This window comes from Salmo trutta, chromosome 3 (genome assembly GCF_901001165.1).
Source record: "Salmo trutta chromosome 3, fSalTru1.1, whole genome shotgun sequence".
Lineage (NCBI taxonomy): Eukaryota > Metazoa > Chordata > Actinopteri > Salmoniformes > Salmonidae > Salmo > Salmo trutta.
In genome coordinates this window covers 55,883,642-55,911,127 of record NC_042959.1, presented here as the reverse complement: position 1 = coordinate 55,911,127, position 27,486 = coordinate 55,883,642, and the positions used below count along the sequence as shown (strand labels likewise).

The window sequence follows — 27,486 nt, the reverse complement described above, 5'->3', positions numbered from 1 at the left end:
GTTCCAATATTGTACAGTATTGCTCTGCATACAACTTTAAATACTCAGAAATAAGGTGGCGATATGTATTTTAGTTTCCTCTCACAACAATGATTAGATCAATCGGATGTGTTAGTTCAGCCGTATTGTTCAGGCTCCGTATACACAAGGCCATGTAATCTTATTTATTGTGATCAAAAAGGCTAAACTGATCCTAGATCACAATCCTACTCTGACAATTTGTGGATACGGGCCCTGGACTGACTGTAACAACAGAGGCCCTCCACGACCAGAATCAGCCACCCTGGTCTTGTCTATTGTATACAATGAGAGATGATTGTCTCTTCAAGCTGAACATTGTCTCAGGGGAGGGCTACTTTTCTTCTACTGTCTCCTTTACCACTAACAAATGCACAAGGTCAGAATTCCTGAATATCCATCCAATGTGGTTATATTCACATGTTTACTTTGAGTCTGACCCTGAGTAGATTGGTTTAACCTTGGTTTACCCCATTTTTACACACATGTGCACTACCTTTTAGTTATTTAGCAGACGCTCTAATTCAGAACAATTTATAGGAGCAATTAGGATTAATTGCCTTGCTCAAGGGCACGACAATAGATTTTTCACCTTGTCAGCTCGGGTATTCAAACCAGAGGCCTTTCAGTTACTGGCCCAACACACTTAACCCCTAGTCTACCTGCCGCCACAATATTCACACATGCATGCACTGACGAACACACACAGACACAAATAAACACACTTAAAGTCGGTCTATGATCTATATCTACTGTATGTTTATTTATATATGTATCTAAATATTTACAATGGGAAAACCTTGTTATGAACACATCAGTGTTCTCCAAGCTTATCGCTACAGTGGAGAAGGTACCACTGCACCATATTGGCTGAGGAGCCCTGTGAAAGATGGCAGTGTTTTCTTTATAGATGAATGCACTTCGATTTACTGTAAGGCAAGGCAGTGAACAGAGTATTTGCTTTGGCAAGATACCACGTTTTTCTGTACATTTTTTCTGTTGCTGTGTAAATTCTTACAAGAAACATATTATTTCTACATGAGCTCTCATTGTTATTTCAGTCAAACTAATTCGTAACACTGTAATTGTTTAGCATGGAAATAGTTTTTTCATCAACTCTATGAAACAGACTCGTGTTGTGTGGTAAAAACAATGAAGCACGGAAATAATAGTTTGATTCTCGTTCTAAACAGTGAGGGGATAACAAAAAAAAAGCACTGTATAATTATATTAATACAGGACATGTTTTTTCTGTTACTAGCTCTGAATAGCAAGAGGAATTTGAAAAGAAAAGCACCATCATCTGTACATTAGTTCAGTTGCATATTTTTTTTCCACACTATTTGTTATTAAATGCTATTTTCTGGTTGGAGGTTTTTCACATTTATTTTTGGGAGAATTTTTTTTTGTGGAATGAATGTATAATATCTCTCTCTCCTCTGTCATCTCTCTCTCTCTGAATTTCCCCAGGTAAGGAAAGGGAAAGGGGGATACCTAGGTTGGGTTAAATGCAGAAGACACATTTCAGTTGAAGGTGTTCAGTTGTACAACTGGTAGTGGCAGCCCTTCAGCTGATGTTAAATAGGAGCATTACATATTCTCATATCAGTGCCCTATCATCAAATAAGCATTTCCATTTTTTAACAGACTGGTTCTTGTGTAAAAAAAAACAACAACTTTAGAACATTTTATTAAACTAGAAAATGTACTAAATTCTTTCATCATGGGTGGTTGATTATTGTAAAGATTCACAGTGAATGATATGCAAGTCTGCACATGTCTGTGTACATGTCTGTGTGTGTCTGTGTGTGTCTGTGTGTGTCTGTGTGTGTCTGAGAGAGAGAGAGTGTGCTTCAACATTAGAGTATGTCTCTCTGTCTCTTTCTCCATCCCCCTTTCTCCTTCAGTTGACATTGATGCCCTCGTCCAGCTGGTGGGAGCGGGCGATAAGTGTGTTGAGCATCATCTGCAGATGCTCCGCCCTCATCTTGCTGATCTCCAGGACCTCCTCATGGTTCACCTTCTCCTCACGGCTGTAGTCCAGGGAGACCTTCACAATGATAATAAGAATACATTAAGATGCTCCGGTACCTATACTCAATAACTAGTCAACAGATGACAGAATAGACACGCTGAGCTTTTCACAGTGTGTGCAGATAAGGTACATCAAATGATATACAGCAATAAGAGAAGTCAATCAATACCTTGTTTGTGATGAGTGAGAGACCAAAGACCCTCAGGCCACAGTGTTTGGCCACTGTTACCTCTGGGACCGTACTCATGCCTATGGGGAAGAGGAAAGGGGGTGGGGAGTGCAGACGGGGACAGGAGCGGAGGTTGGCAGGTTCATGGGGATGGAGAGCGAGAGAGAGGGGTGGGAAGGGAGGGGCAGAGAGAAAATGGCAAAATATCCAACAGGGGTTGTGGGTGGCACTGGGTCATGGTTGTGTGTTTGTGTGTGTGTGTGTAGAGAGGTGGTTATACTATTCAGCATCATTAATAACCCCCTCCGTGTATTGCCCCCTGAGCTTTGGTTTCATTCCCTGAGCTTTGGTCCCGTTCCCTGAACTTTGGTCCCGTTCCCTGAACTTTGGCCCCGTTCCCTGAGCTTTGGCCCCGTTCCCTGAGCTTTGGCCCCGTTCCCTAAGCTTTGGTCCCGTTCCCTGAGCTTTGGTTCCATTCCCTGAGATTTGGTCCCATTCCCTGAAATTTGGTCCAAATTCCCATGTTAGTATTTAATGGGAACACAGGCCAGATCTCACATATCATTAAAACCATGCTAAAAACATGGATACAACTTACACAGGCACATACTGTACGAATGCAACGACAAAACATGTTTTACAGGCATAACCAAAAAGCATATGAATTAAAAACACTTATTAAGCCAAAGGTCTCACTCACTCAAACAGCCTCCACTAAGCTGAAACTCAAGCATGGTAAAGAAAAAACACCACATAAAAAATGATGGATTGGCAGACCTGAATTGGACTCTCAAATTAAAGAATACTACACTCACAGGAGTAATAACTCAATAGGTCACCAAAACAAGGAACCAAAATGGCTTTGCTTTGTCATCGCTTGGCAACAACAACAACAAGCTCTTAAGGTAACAAGTCGGCAAAATACATGTTCTTAGGGGGAGTGGATAATGAAAGATGTCATTCGTTTGTTCTGCCCACTGTACATTGTTACAGATTTTTGTTTGTGTTGTATTTTGATCCTGGATCAAATCATCAGACCAATTAGCGCCACAGCATGTAGTAGCCTGTTGGTCTATCTGTTGACCTAATCGCTAAGCTAATTAGCATGAGTCGGCTCTGTTAGCAGAGCTAGCACCATCATTTATTAACGAGCCCAGCGTGGGTGTTGTTACGAGGGAAGTCCAATTAGAGCAGTGTTAATGAACTATAAAGGGGAAAAGGAGAGTGAGCAAGCCTCGTCTGTGTTTATATCGTTGTTAAACCATGTTGTGGCTGGTGGTCACTTGGCTCTCTGACAAAACATCCCCTTCCTGAGTAGATGCTTGATCTTGATACAGCATTTTGAAACACAAGTTGTATTAAATATCTAGCTATTGCTCCTTTAAATTTAAATTGAACCATTTCCTAACATTAACTGTAATTTGTTGCTCAAGTCATAGCCAGTTCTGGTGATGAAAACCCGTTCGTGGTTGTAGCCGGTAGGCCTGTGTTGTCTCCACTCACCCACAGAGTCGCACCCCAAGACCTGCAACATGCGTGCTTCAGCGATGGTCTCGAAGTTGGGCCCGCTCACCATGCAGTACACCCCTTCCCGCACAAAGTTGGTATAGTCCAGCTCATGACTGATATCCAGAGCTAGCTTCCTCAGGTCCTTACTGTAGGCATCTGACATGCAGGGGAACCGGATCCCAAACCTGGAGCAGAGCACAGTCAATCAATACTGCCTTATCGATGGGACATATGGAGCAAATACTATTGCAATGCATCTCTCCTAATCTACCAAGAATCTGCTACTATTAATAATATGAATAATACTGTAATATAATACAGTATAATGATAGTATACAGAGAATACAGGCAACTGCCAACAAAGGCAACACCAACATAGAGTGTCTTAATAGGGCATTGGGCCACCACGAGCCAGAACAGCTTCAATGCACCTTGAAATAGATTTTACAAATGTCTGGAACTCTATTGGAGGGTTGCGACACCATTCTTCCACGAGAAATTCCATAATTTGGTGTTTTGTTGATGGTGGTGGAAAACGCTGTCTCGTTGAGATCTGGTGACTGAGACCGCCATTACATCGTTTTCATGAACATCAAACCATTCAGTGACCGACCAATCGTGCCCGGCGGATGGGGGCATTGTCATCCTGTTGGAACAGAGCCAAGGTAGCCAAAATAATAGCCTTCCCAGCATTTTTATACATGACCCTAAGCATGATAGGATGTTAATTGCTTAATTAACTCAGGAACCACACCTGGGTGGAAGCACCTGCTTTCAATATACTTTGTATCCCTCATTTACTCAAGTGTTTCCATTATTTTGGTAGTTACCTGTAGCTCTCTGAGCACAATGCTAGGAAATCCCTTTACTAGTCAACATACAGTATATTTGTCATTAATCTACAACCTCCTAGCTGTAAAGGGAAAATATGTATTACAGGTTCCATGTAACCTAGTGAGCTAGATAGATTACTTGAAGAGTATGTATTTCTTCCCCTCTCCCTCCCCGTGTTTCCTCTCTCTGGGATTATTTCAGTTCTCTCACTGACTGCAACTCTCTCTCTTTCCATCTCTCCTCCCACCTTTGTGCTTCAGACTATACTACATTTTTCACTCTCTCTCCTTGACTCTCCCTCCATCACTTCCACTCTCCTCCGCCCATTCCCCCCACCCCTCTCCCTGTCCCTCTTCCCTGCCTCTCTCCATCTCTCTGCCTGTATTGTTCATCATTGTAGCTGCACAGTGGGTGATGTGCCTTCCCACACCCCTCTCCCTCTCTCCCTACCTCCCCTCTCTACCCCTGTCTCCCCTTTCTTCCCTCAATCTTTCTGTCTCCCTGTCTCTGGTTGTACCGTTCGTCATTGGGGCCGCACAGAGGGTGCTGGCCGGCGAAGCCTGGCAGGTTAATGTGGTCCTTAATGAGCATGATGTCGCCCACTTTGAAGTCCGGACACAGGCCCCCTGAGGCGTTAGTCACAATGAGGGTCTCCACGCCCAACAGCTTGAAGATCCGCACCGGGAATGTGACCTGGGGGAGAAGAGGGGGGGATGGAGAGGGAGAGGAGAGAAATATAGGTGGGGAGAGAGTCCGAGAGAGAGAACAAGAGAATTATATGAGTATAGAGGAGGGGAGGAGAAAGGAGTGGACGAGTGAACAGGAAAAGGGAGTTAGAGAAAGGGAGGGAGTGATAAATATAGAAGAGAGGAAAGGACGAGAGAGGTGAAGAGAATGCTACCAACACTTTACTGTACCATTAAGGGGAAGAGGAGAAATGAGACATAAAATGTTTGTATTATTCGCTGACAACTCTTGGACCATCCTTGGTCATCTCCAGCACCAGTAATACACAAGATGTGCATACAATCTGCCAGAAGCATGCAGCCATGACTTGTAACTCTGTCACACACACACTTCTCTTGATATAGAAATGCCCAATAGGGTCAGATGTAGGATCTTGTTGCAAGAGAACTTTCCTGAAATGCAAGAAATGGTAAACTTGTAGTGTATTTGAGTGCGGCAATAAACATATGTTCATTTAAGTTTATTCACCAGAGTGCTGTCCAATTTTTGCTCTTTGCATGAATTATAATCCACATATGAATTCACATTTCCTGTTGCTGCAGCATTATTTTCCTGCTGTAGAAAACTGGCTCAAATTAAGATCCTACATTTGTAAGTCAGACCACTGACAGACACAGACACATACACACGGCACCACTAGTGCAACATCCATAAACATGGTTTGCATGTGCATGTGTGCGCGTGTGTGTGGAGTGTACAGTGACTCATGAAAATGCACATTTCTGTCAGTTTGCAAGCTAGGAGTGGCAATTTGTGAATATACACTGCTCAAAAAAATAAAGGGAACACTTAAACAACACAATGTAACTCCAAGTCAATCACACTTCTATGAAATCAAACTGTCCACTTAGGAAGCAACACTGATTGACAATACATTTCACATGCTGTTGTGCAAATGGAATAGACAACAGGTGGAAATTATAGGCAATTAGCAAGACACCCCCAATAAAGGAGTGGTTCTGCAGGTGGGGACCACAGACCACTTCTCAGTTCTTATGCTTCCTGGCTGATGTTTTGGTCACTTTTGAATGCTGGCGGTGCTTTCACTCTAGTGGTAGCATGAGAAAGAGTCTACAACCCACACAAGTGGCTCAGGTAGTGCAGCTCATCCAGGATGGCACATCAATGCGAGCTGTGGCAAGAAGGTTTGCTGTGTCTGTCAGCTCAGTGTCCAGAGCATGGAGGCGCTACCAGGAGACAGGCCAGTACATCAGGAGACGTGGAGGAGGCCGTAGGAGGGCAACAACCCAGCAGCAGGACCGCTACCTCCGCCTTTGTGCAAGGAGGAGCAGGAGGAGCACTGCCAGAGCCCTGCAAAATGACCTCCAGCAGGCCACAAATGTGCATGTGTCTGCTCAAACGGTCAGAAACAGACTCCATGAGGGTGGTATGAGGGCCCGACGTCCACAGGTGGGGGTTGTGCTTACAGCCCAACACCATGCAGGGTGTTTGGCATTTGCCAGAGAACACCAAGATTGGCAAATTTGCCACTGGCGCCCTGTGCTCTTCACAGATGAAAGCAGGTTCACACTGAGCACATGTGACAGACGTGACATAGTGTGGAGACGCCGTGGAGAACGTTCTGCTGCCGGCAACATCCTCCAGCTTGACCGGTTTGGCGGTGGGTCAGTCATGGGCTACAATCCAAAAACACAATAACCCGAGTCAAACAACTTGCAGACTTGTTTACGCTGCTGTGCGTTTTTGTTGCCGTTTTTACTTTGCTACCTGACGGTTTTTACTTTTTCATTACCGTATATTTCTACTTTTTCCCTCACTCAACTTTTTTTTTTGTTTTTTTTTTCCTTCAACTTTCCTACCCCGGAGGTTTTATCTGGACATGGTTCGTCAGGACTTCAAACAGCCGAAGCTAAGTAACATTAACATGATGCCTTCTAATTGCAGTCGTTGTACTCATAATATACAGGAGAACGATCGCCTTACGGCAAGGATAGCTGTGCTGCAAGCCCAGCTTCAGACGCAATCGTTAGGCAAGGGTCATTTCAGTGTAGGAAAGGATGAAACAGCGTCTGTGCCACCAGCAAGTACAGATAGTAACGTTAGTATAAACCCCCTCGCACGGTCCCCGCAGCCGGACATCTTTCTCATGGCTTCTGGAGGGAAACGCTGTAGGAATGCTCAACCGGTGTCGCTTATTCAGCCGACAGAAACTTTCAACCGGTTCTCCCCATTAAGCGAGTCGGAGTCGGAGGCCGAGACTTCTCTGGTCTCTGCTCCTCCCGTTGTGGGGTCTGAGACGCCGACGGCTCCCACCATTAGCTCTGACAAATTGAAAACCCTAGTCATTGGCGACTCCATTACCCGCAGTATTAGACTTAAAACTAATCATCCAGCGATCATACACTGTTTACCAGGGGGCAGGGCTACCGACGTTAAGGCTAATCTAAAGACGGTGCTGGCTAAAGCTAAAACTGGCGAGTGTAGAGAGTATAGAGATATTGTTATCCACGTCGGCACCAACGATGTTAGGATGAAACAGTCAGAGGTCACCAAGCGCAACATAGCTTCAGCATGTAAATCAGCTAGAAAGATGTGTCGGCATCGATTAATTGTCTCTGGCCCCCTCCCAGTTAGGGGGAGTGATGAGCTCTACAGCAGAGTCTCACAACTCAATCGCTGGATGAAAACTGTTTTCTGCCCCTCCCAAAAGATAGAATTTGTAGATAACTGGCCCTCTTTCTGGGATTCACCCACAAACAGGACCAAGCCTGGCCTGCTGAGGAGTGACGGACTCCATCCTAGCTGGAGGGGTGCTCTCATCTTATCTACGAACATAGACAGGGCTCTAACTCCTCTAGCTCCACAATGAAATAGGGTGCAGGCCAGGCAACAGGCTGTTAGCCAGCCTGCCAGCTTAGTGGAGTCTGCCACTAGCACAGTTAGCGTAGTCAGCTCAGCTTTCCCCATTGAGACCGTGTCTGTGCCTCGATCTTGGTTGGGCAAAATTAAAAATGGCGGTGTTCGCTTCAGTAATCTTACTAGTATAAAGACCTCCTCCATTCCTGCCATTATTGAAAGAGATTGTGATACTTCACATCTCAAAATTGGGTTACTTAATGTTAGATCCCTCACTTCCAAGGCAGTTATAGTCAATGAACTAATCACTGATCATAATCTTGATGTGATTGGCCTGACTGAAACATGGCTTAAGCCTGATGAATTTACTGTGTTAAATGAGGCCTCACCCCCTGGTTACACTAGTGACCAAACCCCCCGTGCATCCGGCAAAGGCGGAGGTGTTGTTAACATTTACGATAGCAAATTTCAATTTACAAAAAAAAAAACAATGACGTTTTCGTCTTTTGAGCTTCTAGTCATGAAATCTATGCAGCCTACTCAATCACTTTTTATAGCTACTGTTTACAGGCCTCCTGGGCCATATGCAGTGTTCCTTACTGAGTTCCCTGAATTCCTATCGGATCTTGTAGTCATAGCAGATAATATTCTAATTTTTGGTGACTTTAACATTCACATGGAAAAGTCCACAGACCCACTCCAAAAGGCTTTCGGAGCCATCATCGACTCAGTGGGTTTTGTCCAACATGTCTCTGGACCTACTCACTGCCACAGTCATACTCTGGACCTAGTTTTGTCCCATGGAATAAATGTTGTGGATCTTAATGTTTTTCCTCATAATCCTGGATTATCGGACCACCATTTTATTGCGTTTACAATTGCAACAAATAATCTGCTCAGACCCCAACCAAGGAAGATTAAAAGTCGTGCTATAAATTCTCAGACAACCCAAAGATTCCTTGATGCCCTTCCAGACTCCCTCTGCCTACCCAAGGACGTCAGAGGACAAGAATCAGTTAACCACCTAACCGAGGAACTCAATTCAACCTTGCGCAATACCCTAGATGCAGTTGCACCCCTAAAAATTAAAAACATCTGTCATAAGAAACTAGCTCCCTGGTATACAGAAAATACACGAGCTCTGAAGCAAGCTTCCAGAAAATTGGAACGGAAATGGCGCCACACTAAACTGGAAGTCTTCCGACTAGCTTGGAAAGACAGTACCGCGCAGTATCGAAGAGCCCTCACTGCTGCACGATCATCCTATTTTTCCAACTTAATTGAGGAAAATAAGAACAATCCGAAATTTCTTTTTGACACTGTCGCAAAGCTAACTAAAAAGCAGCATTCGCAAATGGAGGATGGCTTTCACTTCAGCAGTAATAAATTTATGAACTTCTTTGAGGAAAAGATCATGATCATTAGAAAGCAAATTACGGACTCCTCTTTAAATCTGGGTATTCCTCCAGGGCTTCATTGTCCAGAGTCTGCACAACTCTGCCAGGACCTAGGATCAAGGGAGATACTAAAGTGTTTTAGTACTATATCTCTTGACATAATGATGAAAATAATCATGGCCTCCAAACCCTCAAGCTGCATACTGGACCCTATTCCAACTAAACTACTGAAAGAGCTGCTTCCTGTGCTTGGCCCTCCTATGTTGAACATAATAAACGGCTCTCTATCCACCGGATGTGTACCAAGCTCACTAAAAGTGGCAGTAATAAAGCCTCTCTTGAAAAAGCCGAATCTTGACCCAGAAATTATAAAAAACTATCGGCCTATATCGAATCTTCCATTCCTCTCAAAAATTTTAGAAAAAGTTGTTGCGCAGCAACTCACTGCCTTCCTGAAGACAAACAATGTATACGAAACGCTTCAGTCTGGTTTTAGACCCCATCATAGCACTGAGACTGCACTTGTGAAGGTGGTAAATGACCTTTTAATGACGTCAGACCGAGGCTCTGCATCTGTCCTCATGCTCCTAGATCTTAGTGCCGCTTTTGATACCATCGATCACCACATTCTTTTGGAGAGATTGGAAACCCAAATTGGTCTACATGGACAAGTTCTGACCTGGTTTAGATCTTATCTGTCGGAAAGATATCAGTTTGTCTCTGTGAATGGTTCGTCCTCTGACAAATCAATTGTAAATTTCGGTGTTCCTCAAGGTTCCGTTCTAGGACCACTATTGTTTTCACTATATATTTTACCTCTTGGGGATGTCATTCGAAAACATAATGTTAAATTTCACTGCTATGCGGACGACACACAGCTGTACATTTCAATGAAACATGGTGAAGCCCCAAAATTGCCCTCGCTAGAAGCCTGTGTTTCAGACATAAGGAAGTGGATGGCTGCAAATTTTCTACTTTTAAACTCGGACAAAACAGAGATGCTTGTCCTAGGTCCCAAGAAACAAAGAGATCTTCTGTTGAATCTGACAATTAATCTGGATGGTTGTACAGTCGTCTCAAATAAAACTGTGAAGGACCTCGGCGTTACTCTGGACCCTGATCTCTCTTTTGAAGAACATATCAAGACTGCTTCAAGGACAGCTTTTTTCCATCTACGCAACATTGCAAAAATCAGAAACTTTCTGTCCAAAAATGACGCAGAAAAATTAATCCATGTTTTTGTTACTTCTAGGCTCGACTACTGCAATGCTCTACTTTCCGGCTACCCGGATAAAGCACTAAACAAACTTCAGTTAGTGCTAAATACGGCTGCTAGAATCCTGACTAGAACCAAAACATTTGATCATATTACTCCAGTGCTAGCCTCCCTACACTGGCTTCCTGTTAAGGCAAGGGCTGATTTCAAGGTTTTACTGCTAACCTACAAAGCATTACATGGGCTTGCTCCTACCTATCTTTCCGATTTGGTCCTGCCGTACATACCTACACGTACGCTACGGTCACAAGACGCAGGCCTCCTAATTGTCCCTAGAATTTCTAAGCAAACGGCTGGAGGTAGGGCTTTCTCCTATAGAGCTCCATTTTTATGGAATGGTCTGCCTACCCATGTGAGAGACGCAGACTCAGTCTCAACCTTTAAGTCTTTACTGAAGACTTATCTCTTCAGTAGGTCCTATGATTAAGTATAGTCTGGCCCAGGAGTGTGAAGGTGAACGGAAAGGCTGGAGCAACGAACCGCCCTTGCTGTCTCTGCCTTGTCGGTTCCCCTCTTCCCACTGGGATTCTCTGCCTCTAACCCTTTTACAGGGGCTGAGTCACTGACTTACTGGTGTTCTTCCATGCCGTCCATGGGAGGGGTGCGTCACTTGAGTAGGTTGAGCCACTGACGTGGTCTTCCTGTCTGGGTTGGCGCCCCCCCCCCCCCTTGGATTGTGCCGTGGCGGACATCTTTGTGGGCTATACTCGGCCTTGTCTTCGGACGGTAAGTTGGTGGTTGTAGATATCCCTCTAGTGGTGTGGGGGCTGTGCTTTGGCAAAGTGGGTGGGGTTATATCCTGCCTGTTTGGCCCTGTCCGGGGGTATCATCGGATGGGGCCACAGTGTCTTCTGATCCCTCCTGTCTCAGCCTCCAGTATTTATGCTGCAGTAGTTTATGTGTCGGGGGGCTAGGGTCAGTCTGTTACATCTGGAGTATTCTCTTGTCTTATCCGGTGTCCTGTGTGAATGTAAATATGCTCTCTCTAATTCTCTCTTTCTCTCTTTCTTTCTTTCTCTCGGAGGACCTGAGCCCTAGGACCATGCCTCAGGACTACCTGGCATGATGACTCCTTGCTGTCCCCAGTCCACCTGGCCATGCTGCTGCTCCAGTTTCAACTGTTCTGCCTGCGGCTACGGAACCCTGACCTGTTCACCGGACGTGCTTGTTGCACCCTCGACAATTACTATGATTATTATTATTTGACCATGCTGGTCATTTACGAACATTTTAACATCTTGACCATGTTCTGTTATAATATCCACCCGGCACAGCCAGAAGAGGACTGGCCACCCCTCATAGCCTGGTTCCTCTCTAGGTTTCTTCCTAGGTTTTTGGCCTTTCTCAGGAGTTTTTCCTAGGGAGTTTTTCCCAGCCACCGTGCTTCTTTCACATGCATTGCTTGCTGTTTGGGGTTTTAGGCTGGGTTTCTGTACAGCACTTTGAGATTTCAGCTGATGTACGAAGGGCTATATAAATAAATTTGATTTGATTTGATTTGGTGTGGGGTGGCATTTCCTTGGGGGGCCGCACAGCCCTCCATGTGCTCGCCAGAGGTAGCCTGACTGCCATTAGGTACCGAGATGAGATCCTCAGACCCCTTGTGAGACCATATGCTGGTGCGGTTGGCCCTGGGTTCCTCCTAATGCAAGACAATGCTAGACCTCATGTGGCTGGAGTGTGTCAGCAGTTCCTGCAAGAGGAAGGCATTGATGCTATGGACTGGCCCGCCCGTTCCCCAGACCTGAATCCAATTGAGCCCATCTGGGACATCATGTCTTGCTCCATCCACCAACGCCACGTTGCACCACAGACTGTCCAGGAGTTGGCGGATGCTTTAGTCCAGGTCTGGGAGGAGATCCCTCAGGAGACCATCCGCCACCTCATCAGGAGCATGCCCAGGCGTTGTAGGGAGGTCATACAGGCACGTGGAGGCCACACACACTACTGAGCCTCATTACATCAAAGTTGGATCAGCCTGTAGTGTGGTTTTCCACTTTAATTTTGAGTGTGACTCCAAATCCAGACCTCCATGGGTTGATAAATTGGATTTCCATTGATTATTTTTGTGTGATTTTGTTGTCAGCACATTCAACAATGTAAAGAAAAAAGTATTTAATAAGATTATTTCATTCATTCAGATCTAGGATGTGTTATTTTAGTGTTCCCTTTATTTTTTTGAGCAGTGTATTTCAATGCCAGATCACCTTTCAAGCCTCCCTCCCTCCCTTCCTCCATGTCTTTCCTTGCCTCACCTGCATGTATATTTGTGTGTGGCATAGGATATGTGATTTTTTTGATGTGTATACATGTTTATCTTAATTAAACATGCATGCCAATAACACTCATCATGCTCCAATAACAGCCACTATACAATACAGAACTAGCGCCAAGGCTAACTACAGCTGCATGCTAGCAGTTTGTATGAAAGGCACCACTCACAGAGGGAGAGGAGATCAGGGAGGGCTAACGAAGCAAGCCAGCTAATTAACCTTGCCATGCATCTCCTACCGACACACTGAGATGAGAGAGATAACAGCTCACACCCTGATTGCAAATCAGGGGGGAGGGAGGGAGAGAGCGCTTGTGAGAGTATCATTGAACAAAGCAAAACCATATTCCTTTTCTGCTATGTACCAAGCACTTGATGTCAAAACCCATGGAACAAAGTGTATCATAAAATAAAGTGTATGAAAATGGAAATTAGTAACAAACTAGTAGCATCACCATGCCTTCTAGATATTGACTGAGTGCTAGCTTCAACTTCTCTGTATTTCTTTTGTCTTTACGTAACTCTTGTGAGAGTGGTGCGATGTTGGTGTCGGAAGTGTCAGATACAATGACTCATGGATGTGTCCCTGGGCTGATGGAGTGTATGGACACCCTGGTGTCCCTGTCACACATACTGGACTGCTGTCCGATAATGTTGGGAAAGAAAGTGAGCAGAACAGGGAAGACGTGGAGAGGTGTGTGGAGATGAGAGTAGAGAGTGTGAGATTGTGTGGTGGTGGTGGGGGAAACAGAAATTAAGAAAGAGAGAGAGAAAATAAGGGAGAGAATGAGAGAAAGAGACAGGGAGAAAGACGGACAGTGGGCAGATGGCAGGCTGAAACCACAGCTGTATCGGTTGCATGTGCTGGGGTAATTTTAGCAGAAATCGATTTGTCGCTTTGTCTGGTGTACTGAGCCATAGGAAAGCGATCCAACATCCACTGTAATCACACCTGTTCTTCTCTAACACCTTACACGTTTTGCTGCATGTTCAGTCAGCCCTCAAGATAGGAAACCTATCTATCATGAGTAGGGTTGCAAAGATACCGGTAATTTACTGAAATGTTCTGTAATTTTGTTAATTAACAGAAAATCTATGGCAATCTACTGGAACTTTGGTAATTTATATTTGAATAACAAAAAAAATTCATATAAATTATTCATTTATTATATCTGTGTCCATATTGTCCATGAGTTTCTAGTAGATAGACCATATGGTTCAAGAGAAAATAGCTGATTGAGTGAAAAAAGCATCTAATCAACAATGGTATTATTTTCAATTAACTCTGCAACTATTTACTTTTTTCACAACTGCAACCAGCTTGACGGCAAAACATTGACAACAAATACATATTGACATAATAAAATAAATAAAAGTTTGTAAAAACATTTTTAAATTATATTTCATGCTAAAACCCTCTTATAGCTACTTACAGTAATACATTTTCATAATGGTCCCCCATGGGAATTGAACCCACAACCCTTGCTTTACCAACTGAGCCACACGGGACACTAAGTTCATGGTTTATATATAGGATAATGTTTTACAGATTTGTCATTCAATTGTTTTTAAATTGTAAAACCATATTATGTGACAAGGCCAGACAGAGGGCCAGAGATTGTTACAGACACCTGTGATAATCTGAAGTACCCAAACATGCCCCTAGATGTCTTGTGACAGATTACATAAAATCCTTAAAAGAGACTAAAATTCTGGTAGTTTAATGGTAAACTTCTAAAGTTTCCAGTAATATACCGTCCCTTTGCAACCCTAACCGTGACAGTGCTCACCTATGGGCTGCATCTCAGCAGTGTAAAGTTACTTCCTCTCCTTTGGGTCCTATCCTACATCTACTGTGATCTGAAGAGAATTGACAGGTGAAAACAATATTGTGGAGGTCAGAATTGAGAAACAGCCCATAGGTGATAAGACATTGATCTAGAGGGCATCATTTAGTCTGTTGTTCTCTCTGTCTCCCTATAAACTGTCACCAAAGCCTCTTGCGGTGTAAGATACTTCTGTCCAATGGCGAGGCTGCAACCTAAGCCCTCCTCTGTGGTCACAGTCAATGAGAACATGATGACATGTCTACTGTCTAGCACCTGGGAGGTAGAAATGCCGCTTCAATATCTCATCATAATTACACATCTTTAGACTGTCTCCGGCTGTTCTCATAGACTGTTATACAATATGTCTATATTTTCGCTGTTCAATGCAATCTAGGTCAATAGGAACAAATTATTGTCTGGACTGGTCAGAATCAAAGGATGAGAATGAGTAATGTGCTATTTACTAGTGCTATTGATTGACAGGTACAATGTGGTGACCCTAAGTGAAAGCCCAAAAAGCCTGTGCTTCACTTATGTGCCGGTGTCCGGCAGCCATGATGGTTGACTCTAATACATCATGTTATGTTGTCAACGTCGTAATTACTCTGAGAATTTCCCTCGCCACTCCGGACAACAGAAGATTCCTTAGCCATTTACCAAGGGTCTAGGGGGTCTAGAGGGTCTTGGGGGTCTAGAGGGTCTAGAGAGGGTTGCATTTATGCTGTCTTAACCAAAAGAGTGGAAGGAAAGGACTCATTTAACTCCGGAGTGACATCATAAATATGCAGTGCTACAGCTGATTGACTGGTTGATTGGGGCTGTAAATCGCGACCAAGCAAAAACCTACATATAGAAAGTTGCTGCTTTGAAATACTTTTATATACAAATAAGACAAGCGTCACAACACGTACATACCTCTCATCCACTCAACATTTGGAACAAAATCCTTACAAGCTGTTTGAGAAAATGGCTTCATTCTTAAATGACACTTCTTTGTACTAGTTTCTGAAAAATACTACACTTCATTGACATTTTGTTCAATTCACACCGAATGACCCAACAATGACCTCATTACTGCCAGGGATATTTTTAAGAAACAGGGCCCAGATCAGTGGCGACCCTGTCCTAAACTTTGTTTGTTAAAATATACAGCCTTGTGCAGAGTCAGCAGTTCCCAGGCTGGTTTCAGCAATCGTCTTCCTGCCTCCCACTTTCCTGATTGTGACAGATAAAGTTAATGGGCCAAGGCCAGAGATGCCAGCCCCTCTCTGTTATACAAATAGGAGGAGTTTTCCTTCAGTTAACATGACCTTGTTGAGCCACAATGGAGAGTTTTTAGCATAGCGTTCCAAAGGAAAGGACCCATTTTGTTTCACTCTTTTCCTTCTTTATGATGGCTAATATAAGCAAAGCGCACACACTGGTGATGAATATTTCAAAACATCTGGTGTCGCCGTAGCGGGAATGTGTAAGGGTTATAGATGAGCAGGGACTGGGTTGAATCCATGGAGGCTAGGGATATTGATGGTTAAAATAATCTGATGTTATGTTTCCCTGATCTCAAAGGAAGGTAAAAGAGTAGAAAGACTAGTAGTGTAAAGCAAATGTCTTAATGTTGGATGTTTAAAATATGGCCTATACCAAAATAATATAGATATAGTCTTCGTCATGGTACTGGGAGTCTCTAAATGTATGGGGTCCTTCGTAGCTCAGTTTGAAGCTCAGTTGGAAGAGCATGAATGTTGTAATGTCAGGGTAGTGGGCTTGATTCCTGGGACCACCCATATATGTAAAATGTATGCCCGCATGACTGTAAGTCACTTTGAATCAAAGCATCTACTAAATGGCTTATATTATTACCTGTTTATCGGTCAGAATCTGTATTTGGTCTTACCTTACAGAGTGAATAGCCCTCGTACAGATGGAATCTGCCTTGCATGAAGACGCAGGATTTGCCTTTTAGAATACCAAACACCAGACACCCCTCATGACCCGGGACTGCAAAGGACACAGAACACAAGCATAGTCTGTCATGGGAGGTTAGTGATACAGCATGTCTCAAGTAGGGTTAGAAAATAAAAACGGTGAATTTATGTTTTATTCATGTTTAATTTCACAGAAGATGTCCGATTTGTGTTGTTCATACTCCAAGCATGAGAGAGTCCTATGGAAGTCAAATACTACTGCTGTATTGAAATACTCTCTGCATGTACATACAATTGAAGTCGGACGTTTACATACACCTTAACCAAATACATTTAAACTCAGTTTTTCACAATTCCTGACATTTAATCTTAGTAAAAATTCCCTTGTCTTAGGTAAGTTAGGATCACCACTTTATTTTAAGAATGTGAAATGTCAGAATAATAGTAAAGAGAATGATTTATTTCAGCTTTTATTCTTTCATCACATTCCCAGTGGGTCAGAAGTTTACATAAACTCAATTAGTATTTGGTAGCCTTTAAATTGTGTCAAACTTTTCGGGTAGCCTTCCACAAGCTTCCCACAATAAGTTGGGTGAATTTTAGCCCATTCCTCCTGACAGAGCTGGTGTAACTGAGTCAGGTTTGTAGGCCTCCTTGCTCGAAGACACACTTTTTCAGTTCTGCCCACAAATGTTCTATAGGATTGAGGTCAGGGCTTTGTGATGGCCACTCCAATACCTTGACTTTGTTGTCCTTAAGCCATTTTGCCACAACTTTGGAAGTATGCTTGTGGTCATTGTCCATTTGGAAGACCCATTTGTGACCAAGCTTCAACTTCCTGACTGATGTCTTGAGATGTTGCTTCAATATATCCACATAATTGTCTTTCCTCATGATGGCATCTATTTTGTGAAGTTCACCAGTCCCTCCTACAGCAAAGCACCCCCTCAACATGATGCTGCCACCCCCATGCTTCACGGTTGGGATGATGTTCTTCAGCTTGCAAGCCTCCCCCTTTTTCCTCCAAACATAACGATGGTCATTATGGCCAAACAGTTCTATTTTTGTTTCATCAGACCAGAGGACATTTTTCCAAAAAGTACGATCTTTGTCCCCATGTACAGTTTCAAACCGTAATCTGGCTTTTTTATGGTGGTTTTGGAGCAGCGGCTTCTTCCTTGCTGAGCGGCCTTTCAGGTTATGTTGACATAGGACTCGTTTTACTGTGGATATAGATACTTTTGTACCCGTTTCCTCCAGCAACTTCACAAGGTCCTTTGCTGTTGTTCTGGGATTGATTTGCACTTTTCGCACCAAAGTACGTTCATCTCTAGGAGACAGAACGCGTCTCCTTCCTGAGCGGTATGACGACAGCAAGGTCCCATGGTGTTTATACTTGCGTACTATTGTTTGTACAGATGAACGTGGTACCTTCAGGCATTTGGAAATTGCTCCCAAGGATGAACCAGACTTGTGGAGGTCTACAAATGTTTTTCTGAGGTCTTGGCTGATTTCTTTTGATTTTCCCATGATGTCAAGCAAAGAGGCACTGAGTTTGAAGGTAGGCCTTGAAATACATCCACAGGTACACCTCCAATTGACTGAAATTATGTCAATTAGCCTATCAGAAGCTTCTAAAGCCATGACATCATTTTATGGAATTTACCAAGCTGTTTAAAGGCACAGTCAACTTAATGTTCTGGCCCACTGGAATTGTGATACAGTGAATTATAAGTGAAATAACCTGTCTGTAAACAATTGCTGGAAAAATGACTTGTGTCATGCACAAAGTAGATGTCCTAACCGACTTGCCAAAACTATAATTTGTTAACAAGAAATTTATGGAGTGGTTGAAAAATGAGTTTTAATGACTCCAACCGAAGTGTATGTAAACTTCTGACTTCAACTGTACATACAATGGGACCTACAGTTGAAGTCGGACGTTTACATACACTTTGGTTGTAGTCATTAAAACTCGTTTTTTAACCACGCCACAAATTTCTTGTTAACAAATTATAGTTTTGGCAAGTCCACATAATTCACCCAATTTATTGTGGAAAGCTTGTTGAAGGCTACCCGAAACGTTTGACCCAAGTTAAACAATTTAAAGGCAATGCTACCAAATACAATTGAGTGTATGTAATCTTCTGCTCTAATTACGTTGGTAATCAGTTTATAAAAGAAATATGGCACCTCGGGGGTTTGTGATATATGGCCAATATACCACGGCTAAGGACTGTCTCCAGGCACTCCGCGATGCGTCGTGCGTAAGAAGAGCCCTTAGCCGTGGTATGTTGGCCTTATACCACACCCCCCCATGCCTTATTGCTTAAAAATACCACAGCTTTCAGACAATCAGCATCCATGGCTCAAACCACCCGGTTTCTAATCTGACGTAGACTATATAAAGTGCATTCGGAAAGAATTCAGACCCCTTGACGTTACAGCCTTATTCTAAAATTGATTCAATTGTTTTCCCCCCCTAATCACTCAACACACAATACCCCATAATAACAAATCAAAAACATATTTTGACATTTTTGCAAATTTATTACAAATATAACTTAAATATCACATTTACATAAGTAGTCAGACCCTTCACTCAGTACTTTGTTGAAGCACCCTTGGCAGCGATTACAGCCTCAAGTCTTCTTGGGTATGACGCTACAAGCTTGGCACATCTATATTTGGGGAGTTTCTCCCATTGTTCTCTGCAGATCCTGTCAAGATTGGATGGGGAGCGTCGCTCCACAGCTATTTTTAGGTCTCGCCAGAGATGTTCTATCGGGTTCAAGTCTGGGCTCTGGCTGGGCCACTCAAGGACATTCAGAGACTTGTCCTGAAGCCACTCCTGCATTGTCTTGGCTGTGTGCTTAGGGTCATTGTTCTGTTGGAAGGCGAACTTTCACCCCAGTCTGAGGTCCTGAGCGCTCTGGTGCAGGATCTCTCTGTACTTTGCACCGTTCATCTTTCCCTCGATCCTGACTAGTCTCCCAGTCCCTGCCGCTGAAAAACATCCCTGCAGCATGATGCTGCCACCACTGTGCTTCACCGTAGGGATGGTGCCAGGTTTCCTCCAGACATGACACTTGGCATTCAGGCCAAAGAGTTCAATCTTGGTTTCATCAGACCAGATAATCTTGTTCCTCATGGTCTGAGAGTCCTTTAGGTGCCTTTTGGCAAACTCCAAGTGGGCTGTCATGTGCCTTTTAGTGAGGAGTGGCTTCCGTCTGGCCACTCTACCATAAAGGCCTGATTGGTGGAGTGCTGCAGAGATGGTTGTCCTTCTGGAATGTTGTCCCATTTCCACGGAGGAACTCTGGAGCTCTGTCAGAGTGACCATCGGGTTCTTGGTCACCTCCCTGACCAAGGCCCTTCTCCCCCGATTGCTCAGTTTGGCTAGGCAGCCAGCTCTAGGAAGAGTCTTGATGAAGGCCACTGTGTTCTTGGGGACCTTCAATGCTGCAGACATTTTTTGGTACCCTTCCCCAGATCTGTGCCTCGACACAATCCTGCCTCTGAGCTCTACGGGCAATTCCTTCAACCTCATGGCTTGGTTTTTGCTCTGACATGCACTGTCAACTGTGGGACCTTTCCAAATCATGTCCAATCAATTGAATTTACCACAGGTGGACTCCAATCAAGTTGTAGAAAAATCTCAAGGATGATCAATGGAAACAGGATGCACCGGAGCTCAATTTTGAATCTCATAGCAATAGGTCTGAGTACTTATGTAAATAAGGTATCTGTTGTTTTATTTTGAATACATTTGCAAAAATGTCTAAAAACCAGTTTTCGCTTTGTCATTATGGAATATTGTGTGTAGATTGATGAGGAAAACATTTTATTTAATTAATTTTAGAATAAGGCCTTAACGTAACAAAATGTGGAAAAAGTCAAGGGTTCTGAATACTTTCCGAATGCACTGTAGTACTCAGGAGAGCATGCAGTGTTGGAACAGTATCAGTGCTATTGAAATAAAAGTGTAAGTCATCCGCTGTCAAATGTCAACTGTAGTGGTCTGTTTAGTACCCTTCTGAGACTACAGCAGAGTTGTGTTCGGTGGTGTGGAGATTATGTTAATTTCACCCTGAGTTTTGTCAGAGGCGATTTGTTGAAAGTGCTGCATCGTGAGATAGGACCTGAATGATTACAACACTGTTTAGAGAAGTGACTTTTTTCTCCTCTTTCAGAGGTTGATGGATGGCAGAGGGAAGTTTAGGGGGAGGATGGTGTCAGTTATTACTCTGTCCATTGAAGTTACTTCAGAATCCATTCCTTTGCTGCATTAACTTGTTTTAATGAGGGTAACTGGATGTAATTTTATAAAGATTTGGTGTGAGTGACCAAGCAAATAATGTATTTCTAAGGATTCACTATCGTACTGGTTATCTAAGCCTTTATTTGGATACTGCTATGTGTTATGTTGTGTGGATTTGATTAAATCTGGCCCTTTTGTTTTTACAGGTTATTGGATAGGCAATTTTTTTGTTTTTGTTTGCTGTTACAGGTTCACACAGCATAGCACCTGTTCACAGGCAAACACCAATATTAGTATTGTCTGAAATCACACTCATTTAGAATGTTTGCCAATCATTATGCTCTCCATTTAATTTACCAAAAAACGAGAAGTCTGGTGCTGCACTGAACATCGATTAGTGTTTTCAATGGGCTCCTCTCTGACAAGCTTAAATTAACTAGAATTTAATTGGAAAGACTGCAACACAAAACAAACCTGAATTGAAGATAATAAAAAAAAAATGTCAGCTCTGTCTAATGAAGGCAACATTGTCAAATAATGTTATTTCTAGGCTTCTCATTTGTTTATTTATGATGCTATTGTTGTCCAAAGACACAACAAAAGATGGTTCCGAGACAGGAGGCTATGGCTTTTCTGCAAAGACCCACCTTACTCTAATAATAATAGGAAAGTGAACATTTGAGCGCTTTGCAGACATTTTATATTCACCTCCACATGATGAATATTTAAATATGTCCATGAGATCATAATAAGAATTCCATGTGGCAGATATTAGGGCCTATTTTTACTCTAGTTATAATATTTTATTCATGGGGCGTAGTTATTCATTCTTGGTTCATTTTCCCGCCAGCTGGTTATGATTTGTTTTTCCATGTGACATTTTGACAAAGACACACAGAAATCCCAAATGCATTTCAGCAAGTAAATAATAAACTACTTAGCTGCAATGGTGTGTCAATGGAATCATTGAGGGGAAATGTAAATTCCTCTGCTGTGCAGGCATAATTAAGAGCACTACACAGGTTCACCTGATGTTTGGGAGAATCAGTGAACAAGCTAATTGGGATGAGGTGATGTTTACAGAGAGGCGTTGCCTATTATATTTGTCAAAGTGTGTGTGTGTGGGGGGTGGGGCTGTGGGGGTGGGTAGTATAGATTGACAGTTTATACCTAGCAAACAATTTCTGGTTACTTCTGAATTCCCAGAATGTTAGTAGGTTTTGCCGGGACATTTTAAAAACAGTCATAGGAAGTTTTCATGCTAACATTGGATGTAAACCAAATTAAGACTCCATTGGAACTTCATCTTAACATTGTAGGAACATTCACTGTTTGCTGGGTAGAGACCACATTATACTATCATTAGTCTCATATCAATATTATCATGACACATTATACGTTTGTGACAGCAACTTCATCTCACCTGTGCTGACGGGGAAGTTGGGGATATCTGCGTAAGGGAAGATCTCTTTGTTGGTAACACCATCGGCGAGCAGGCCCAGGCCGGAGCCACACACCACTGCGATCTTAGGCCTATGTCTCGTCCGGCTCAGAAGCCATTCTGTCGTCTGATTGTAGTCTTCAAAAGAGCAACAGCTAGGAGAGATGACACTCAGGTAATTATTTTTAAATATACTGTCTGACTACACACCATGTAGAGCAGGGATCGACAACAGATGGCCCACGGGCCAAAACCGGCCGGCAAATGTGATTTGTGGGGGGATTTAACTTTTTGGTCAAAAATAATGTAAAATCACCAGGAATTTAGCTAAAAAAGTGTTTAATTTTGGAAATCTGCACCCAACCATTCCCACAAATAAAAAAAGAGATGTGATCGTGTCTCCATGGTTGCCTACCCCTGATGTAGAGACACATGCTTAATTCCAAATTAACCCCTTGTCCCTACCACTCAACATTTAATATGGATATGAAAGGATTTGGTATGAACAATATGGTAACAGTTCCACCATACCTTCTGATAGGCTATGTTCTTTTTTTTGCCATATTGTCTAACACCTTCTATATCCCTTTTAGAACAAGTCCCTAGGTGGTAGTGACAAGCTGTCAATTTTAAATTGTGCAGTTAACTGAATTAGGCAATGGAGTTAGGTATAGCTCAACTTTATAATTGGTTAGATAGAAATAAAACACACTTGCAATAGATAAAGAATATACTGACTGTATCCTTCTAGGAACAATATTGTTTATCATCAAAAATGTTGCAAGAAAGATGAGATAACATATCTACTTAGATCTTTGTTTACAGTGCCTTCAGAAAATATTCATACCCCTTGACTTAGTCCACATTTTCTTGTGTTACAGCCTGAATTCAAAATGTACTCAATATATTTCTCACCCATCTGGACACAATACCCCATATTGTCACGTTGGTATAAAGGGATCGGGAGACAGGCGCAGGAATGCGTAATAGGGTTTTTTAATTCCCAAATTATAGTGTGCCGTGTAAAGGCACTGTCATGATCATTGTAAGAACATTCAGACCAAAGCGCAGCGTGAAATCGGTTCGACATTTTATTTGAAGTGAACTGCACAACAAAAAAAACAATAAAGATCAAACGAAACGTGACGTTCTGGAGTGCTCACAGGCAACTACACAAAAACAAAGCAAGATCCCACAAAACACAATGGGGAAATGGCTGCCTAAATATGATCCCCAATCAGAGACAACGATAAACGGCTGCCTCTGATTGGGAACCATACACAGGCCAACATAGAAATAAAACAACCTAGATTACCCACCCTAGTCACACCCGGACCTAACCAACATAGAGAATAAAAGGCTCTCTATGGTCAGGGCGTGACAGGCACGGGGACAAAGACCAAACAAACACGTATACAAACACAGCGTAGAAACCCAAACAAAAGAGCGAGGAGTACCTCGAATAAATACACAATCGCATAATGATTATCACACGGGACGAGACCCGTAATCATCTGCACAATATACGTGGCACTAAAGCTAAAACAACATAGCACAGCCAACGGACATTGGAACAATAATCGACAGGACAATGGTGAACAAAGGACACACTTGTACAATTACTAATCAAATGGGAATAGGGACCAGGTGTGCATAATGACAGTTCCGGGGGGATCCGTGACACATAATGACATAGTGAAAACATGTTTTAAGAAATGTTTGCACATTTATTGAAAATTACAAACAGAAGTATCTAATTTACATAAGTATTCACACCCCTGAGTAAATACTTTATAGAAGCACATTTGGCAGCAATTACAGCTGTGAGTCTTTCTGGGTAAGTCTCTAAGAGCTTTGAACACCTGGATTGTACAACATTATTCTTTTCAAAATTAAAATTGGTTGTTGATCATTGCTAGACAACCATTTTCAGGTCTTGCCATAGATTTTTAAGTAGATTTAAGTCAAATCTGTAACTCGGCCACTCAGGAACATTCACTGTCTTCTTGGTAATCAACTCCAATGTAGATTTGGCCTTATGTTTTAGGTTATCGTCCTGCTGAAAGGTGAATTCATCTCCCAGTGTCTGGTGGAAAGCAAACTGAACCAGGTTTTCCCTCTAGAATTTTGCCTGTGCTTAGCTCCATTCCTTTTCTTTTTTTATCTTGAAAAACTCCCAGTCGTTAACGATTAAACACATACCCATAACATGATGCAGCCACCACTATGCTTGAAAATATGGAGAATCGTACTCAGTAATGTGTTGTATTGGATTTGCCTCAAACATAACACTTTGTATTAAGGACAAAAAGTGAATTGCTTTGCAATATCTTTTTAAGTATTACTTTAGTGCCTTGTTGCAGACAGGATGCATGTTTTGGAATATTCTTATTATGTACAGGCATCCTTATTTTCCCTCTGTCAGTTAGGTTAGTACTGTGGAGTAACTACAAGGTTGTTGATCCATCCGCAGCTTTCTCCTATCACAGCCATTAAACTCTGGAACTGTTATAAAGTCACCATTGGCCTCATGGAGAAATCCCTGAGCGGTTTCCTTCCTCTACAGAAGTATGCTTGTATCTTTGTAGTGACTGGGTGTATTGATACACCATCCAAAGTGTAAGTAATAACTTCACCATGCTCAAAGGGATTTTCAATGTCTGCTTTTTTTATACAAATCTACCAATAGGTGCCCTTCTTTGCGAGGCATTGGAAAACCTTCCTGGTCTTTGTGCTTGAATCTGTGTTTGAAGTTCACTGCTCGACTGAGGGACCTTACAGATATGTAATTGTATGTGTGGGGTACAGAGATGAGGTAGTCATTCAAAAATCTTAAATACTATTATTGCACACACAGTGAGTCCATGCAACTTATTATGTGACTTGTTAAGCAAATGTTTACTCCTGAACTTATTTAGGCTTGCCATAACAAAAGGGTTGAATACTTATTGACTCAAGACATTTCAGCTTTTCGTTTTTAATGAATTTGTAAAACTGTCTAAAAACACTTTTCCACTTTGACATTATGGGGTATTGTGTGTAGATCAGTGACACAAACTCTCAATATATAAATATAAAATTAGAAGCGCAACAAATCCGTATAGCGAACAGTTTCATTTTCCTTCATTATGATCAAACAGGAATGATTCCAACTAATAAATCCGTCGTGGCACAGGAGGAATAACTGAAATAAGTGAGGAGATCTCACTGCTCTTTTGAAATGGGGCGCCTGACCTGAGGAAACATATTCAAAGCAATTGTTCCACAGATTGTCAACCCCTGAGTGGTATTTTAACATTACATTTCAAATCTAATTTAGCCTCTTGTATTCACTGAGTGCGCAGCATGTGACCTGACTTGTAAGTTGTTCTGATATCGGCCCCCTCTGAACGTATGAACAAAACAGTGTATTTATTGAAAAGCAAGAATGAATACTATAATACCCTGCTATCCTGCAGTGTATGACTGTCTGTGTCTGTGTATTCCTCTCAGATTCACATTTTGAAATGTTCCTTAGTAAGTCCCTCTAGAAGCCTGTATAACTGCTAGTATGTTTGTTTTAAACAAACATATTAAATGTATGTAACAATTCCATTTTTGTTTCATAATTTATGGGAAACAAATCGAAACGTGTGTATTCACTGTCATCCCTGGATCAAAGTTGTGCTTATGCTAAACCAATCCATTTAACCGGAAATATTGTCTGATGTGTGAAATATAATGAAGAAAATAACATTTACCATTCTGTACTTCCTTTGGTATGCATGATCCACAAACAGGTCTGGCAGGTGCAGTCTGGTGGGGAGTTTAGAGTTAATCAAAGCTGGCGACGATAGATAGAGTTAAGAGATAGCATGAGGGACTGAAATAGTGCCACGCAACCTAGTGTGTGGAACCTTTTCATTGGTTGATTTTGAGGTGGGCGATAGTGTGGGGTATATTCTTTGGGATTCCTGGAGATAACAAACGTGCCGAGTCACATGGAGATGTCTCCCACATCCTCGTGGGATGCAAAGGTCCGATGTGACAAGGGTACATTCAAATAATTACAGGGTTTACCAATGTTCTTTTACCTATTTGAAGTCACGTTCATAGTGAAAGTCAATTTGTTTAACAAATCGGAAATGACCTTACTACAATATACACTAACAAATATGAAGTAAATATGTCTAACTTATTTTATATCAGTTTAAGCAATATGACTAATGGGTTGTTTATTACAGCATAAGATTATTAATTGTTATTTGTGAAATGGGGCAAAACCATATTCATTCAGGTGGCCAAAGGTGGGTTGGTGGGGGCATCTCTGGTTAAATGTCTAGTGTCCGTCAGCATATGCCACTATCATCTTAGTCAGCTGTTGTCTGTGACCCTTGACCTTTCATTCTGCTAACACCTCCATGTCTTCAGACACATCCGGCTCCCATCCGCACATAGCATGGACTTTGAGTGAGAGGGAGAGAAGTGTGCACTTAGCACACAACCATTTTTTGACCAGATAGTGTTGATGCCCTGAGTTCAAGGTAAAACCAGTCAATGAGTAACATTGGCTTACATAACATTATTTGACGCACTCTTACATGAGGGATACTAAGGAAGTGTACAAATCTACAGCATCCCAAGGTGCAGACACATTTTCAAAACGGTAAGATGTTTGATTATTGAGTAGAAAGGTATGGGTTCAGCAAAAACTTGTGTATAGTATTTAGTAAATCATTAGTTATAAAAAATGCTAAACAGCTAGTGGCAGGAGTAGGTATTGCAGGGGATTTATATCGATCAGGATCAGGACGTATCATCTAGAGCCATAGAATTAGACAGTTTGCCTTGCTGGGATATGAAAGGAGTACACTGATATGGTTATTACTGTCATTAACATACCTTTAATTATTGCTCCCTGTAGGTTGAGGTCGACTTTAGTACTGTGCCAGATGTGGTCTATGGAGGAAAATCCAG

General features: G+C 42.4%; 1 protein-coding gene across 1 annotated transcript; it reads right to left on the bottom strand.

Annotated features, from left to right (window-relative positions):
• Nucleotides 1-755: 755 nt before the first annotated feature.
• Nucleotides 756-26,402, bottom strand: pnp4b (purine nucleoside phosphorylase 4b). The gene is made up of 7 exons (XM_029741381.1): nucleotides 26,271-26,402; nucleotides 22,513-22,685; nucleotides 16,798-16,901; nucleotides 5,083-5,258; nucleotides 3,726-3,916; nucleotides 2,223-2,302; nucleotides 756-2,068 (listed from the first exon to the last, which is right to left on the bottom strand). The coding sequence occupies exons 1-7, from the start codon at nucleotides 26,294-26,296 to the stop codon at nucleotides 1,922-1,924; spliced, it is 897 nt and encodes a 298-aa protein (XP_029597241.1). The 5' UTR covers nucleotides 26,297-26,402; the 3' UTR covers nucleotides 756-1,921.
• Nucleotides 26,403-27,486: the final 1,084 nt, after the last annotated feature.

Coding starts and splice junctions, on each gene's coding strand:
- pnp4b (XM_029741381.1), bottom strand. CDS start 26,296: ATGCATACCAAAGGAAGTACAGAATG. Junction 22,686..26,270: donor ACCAAAGGAAGTACAGAATG/GTAAATGTTATT, acceptor CATCTCTCCTAG/CTGTTGCTCTTTTGAAGACT. Junction 16,902..22,512: donor CAACTTCCCCGTCAGCACAG/GTGAGATGAAGT, acceptor TGTCCTTTGCAG/TCCCGGGTCATGAGGGGTGT.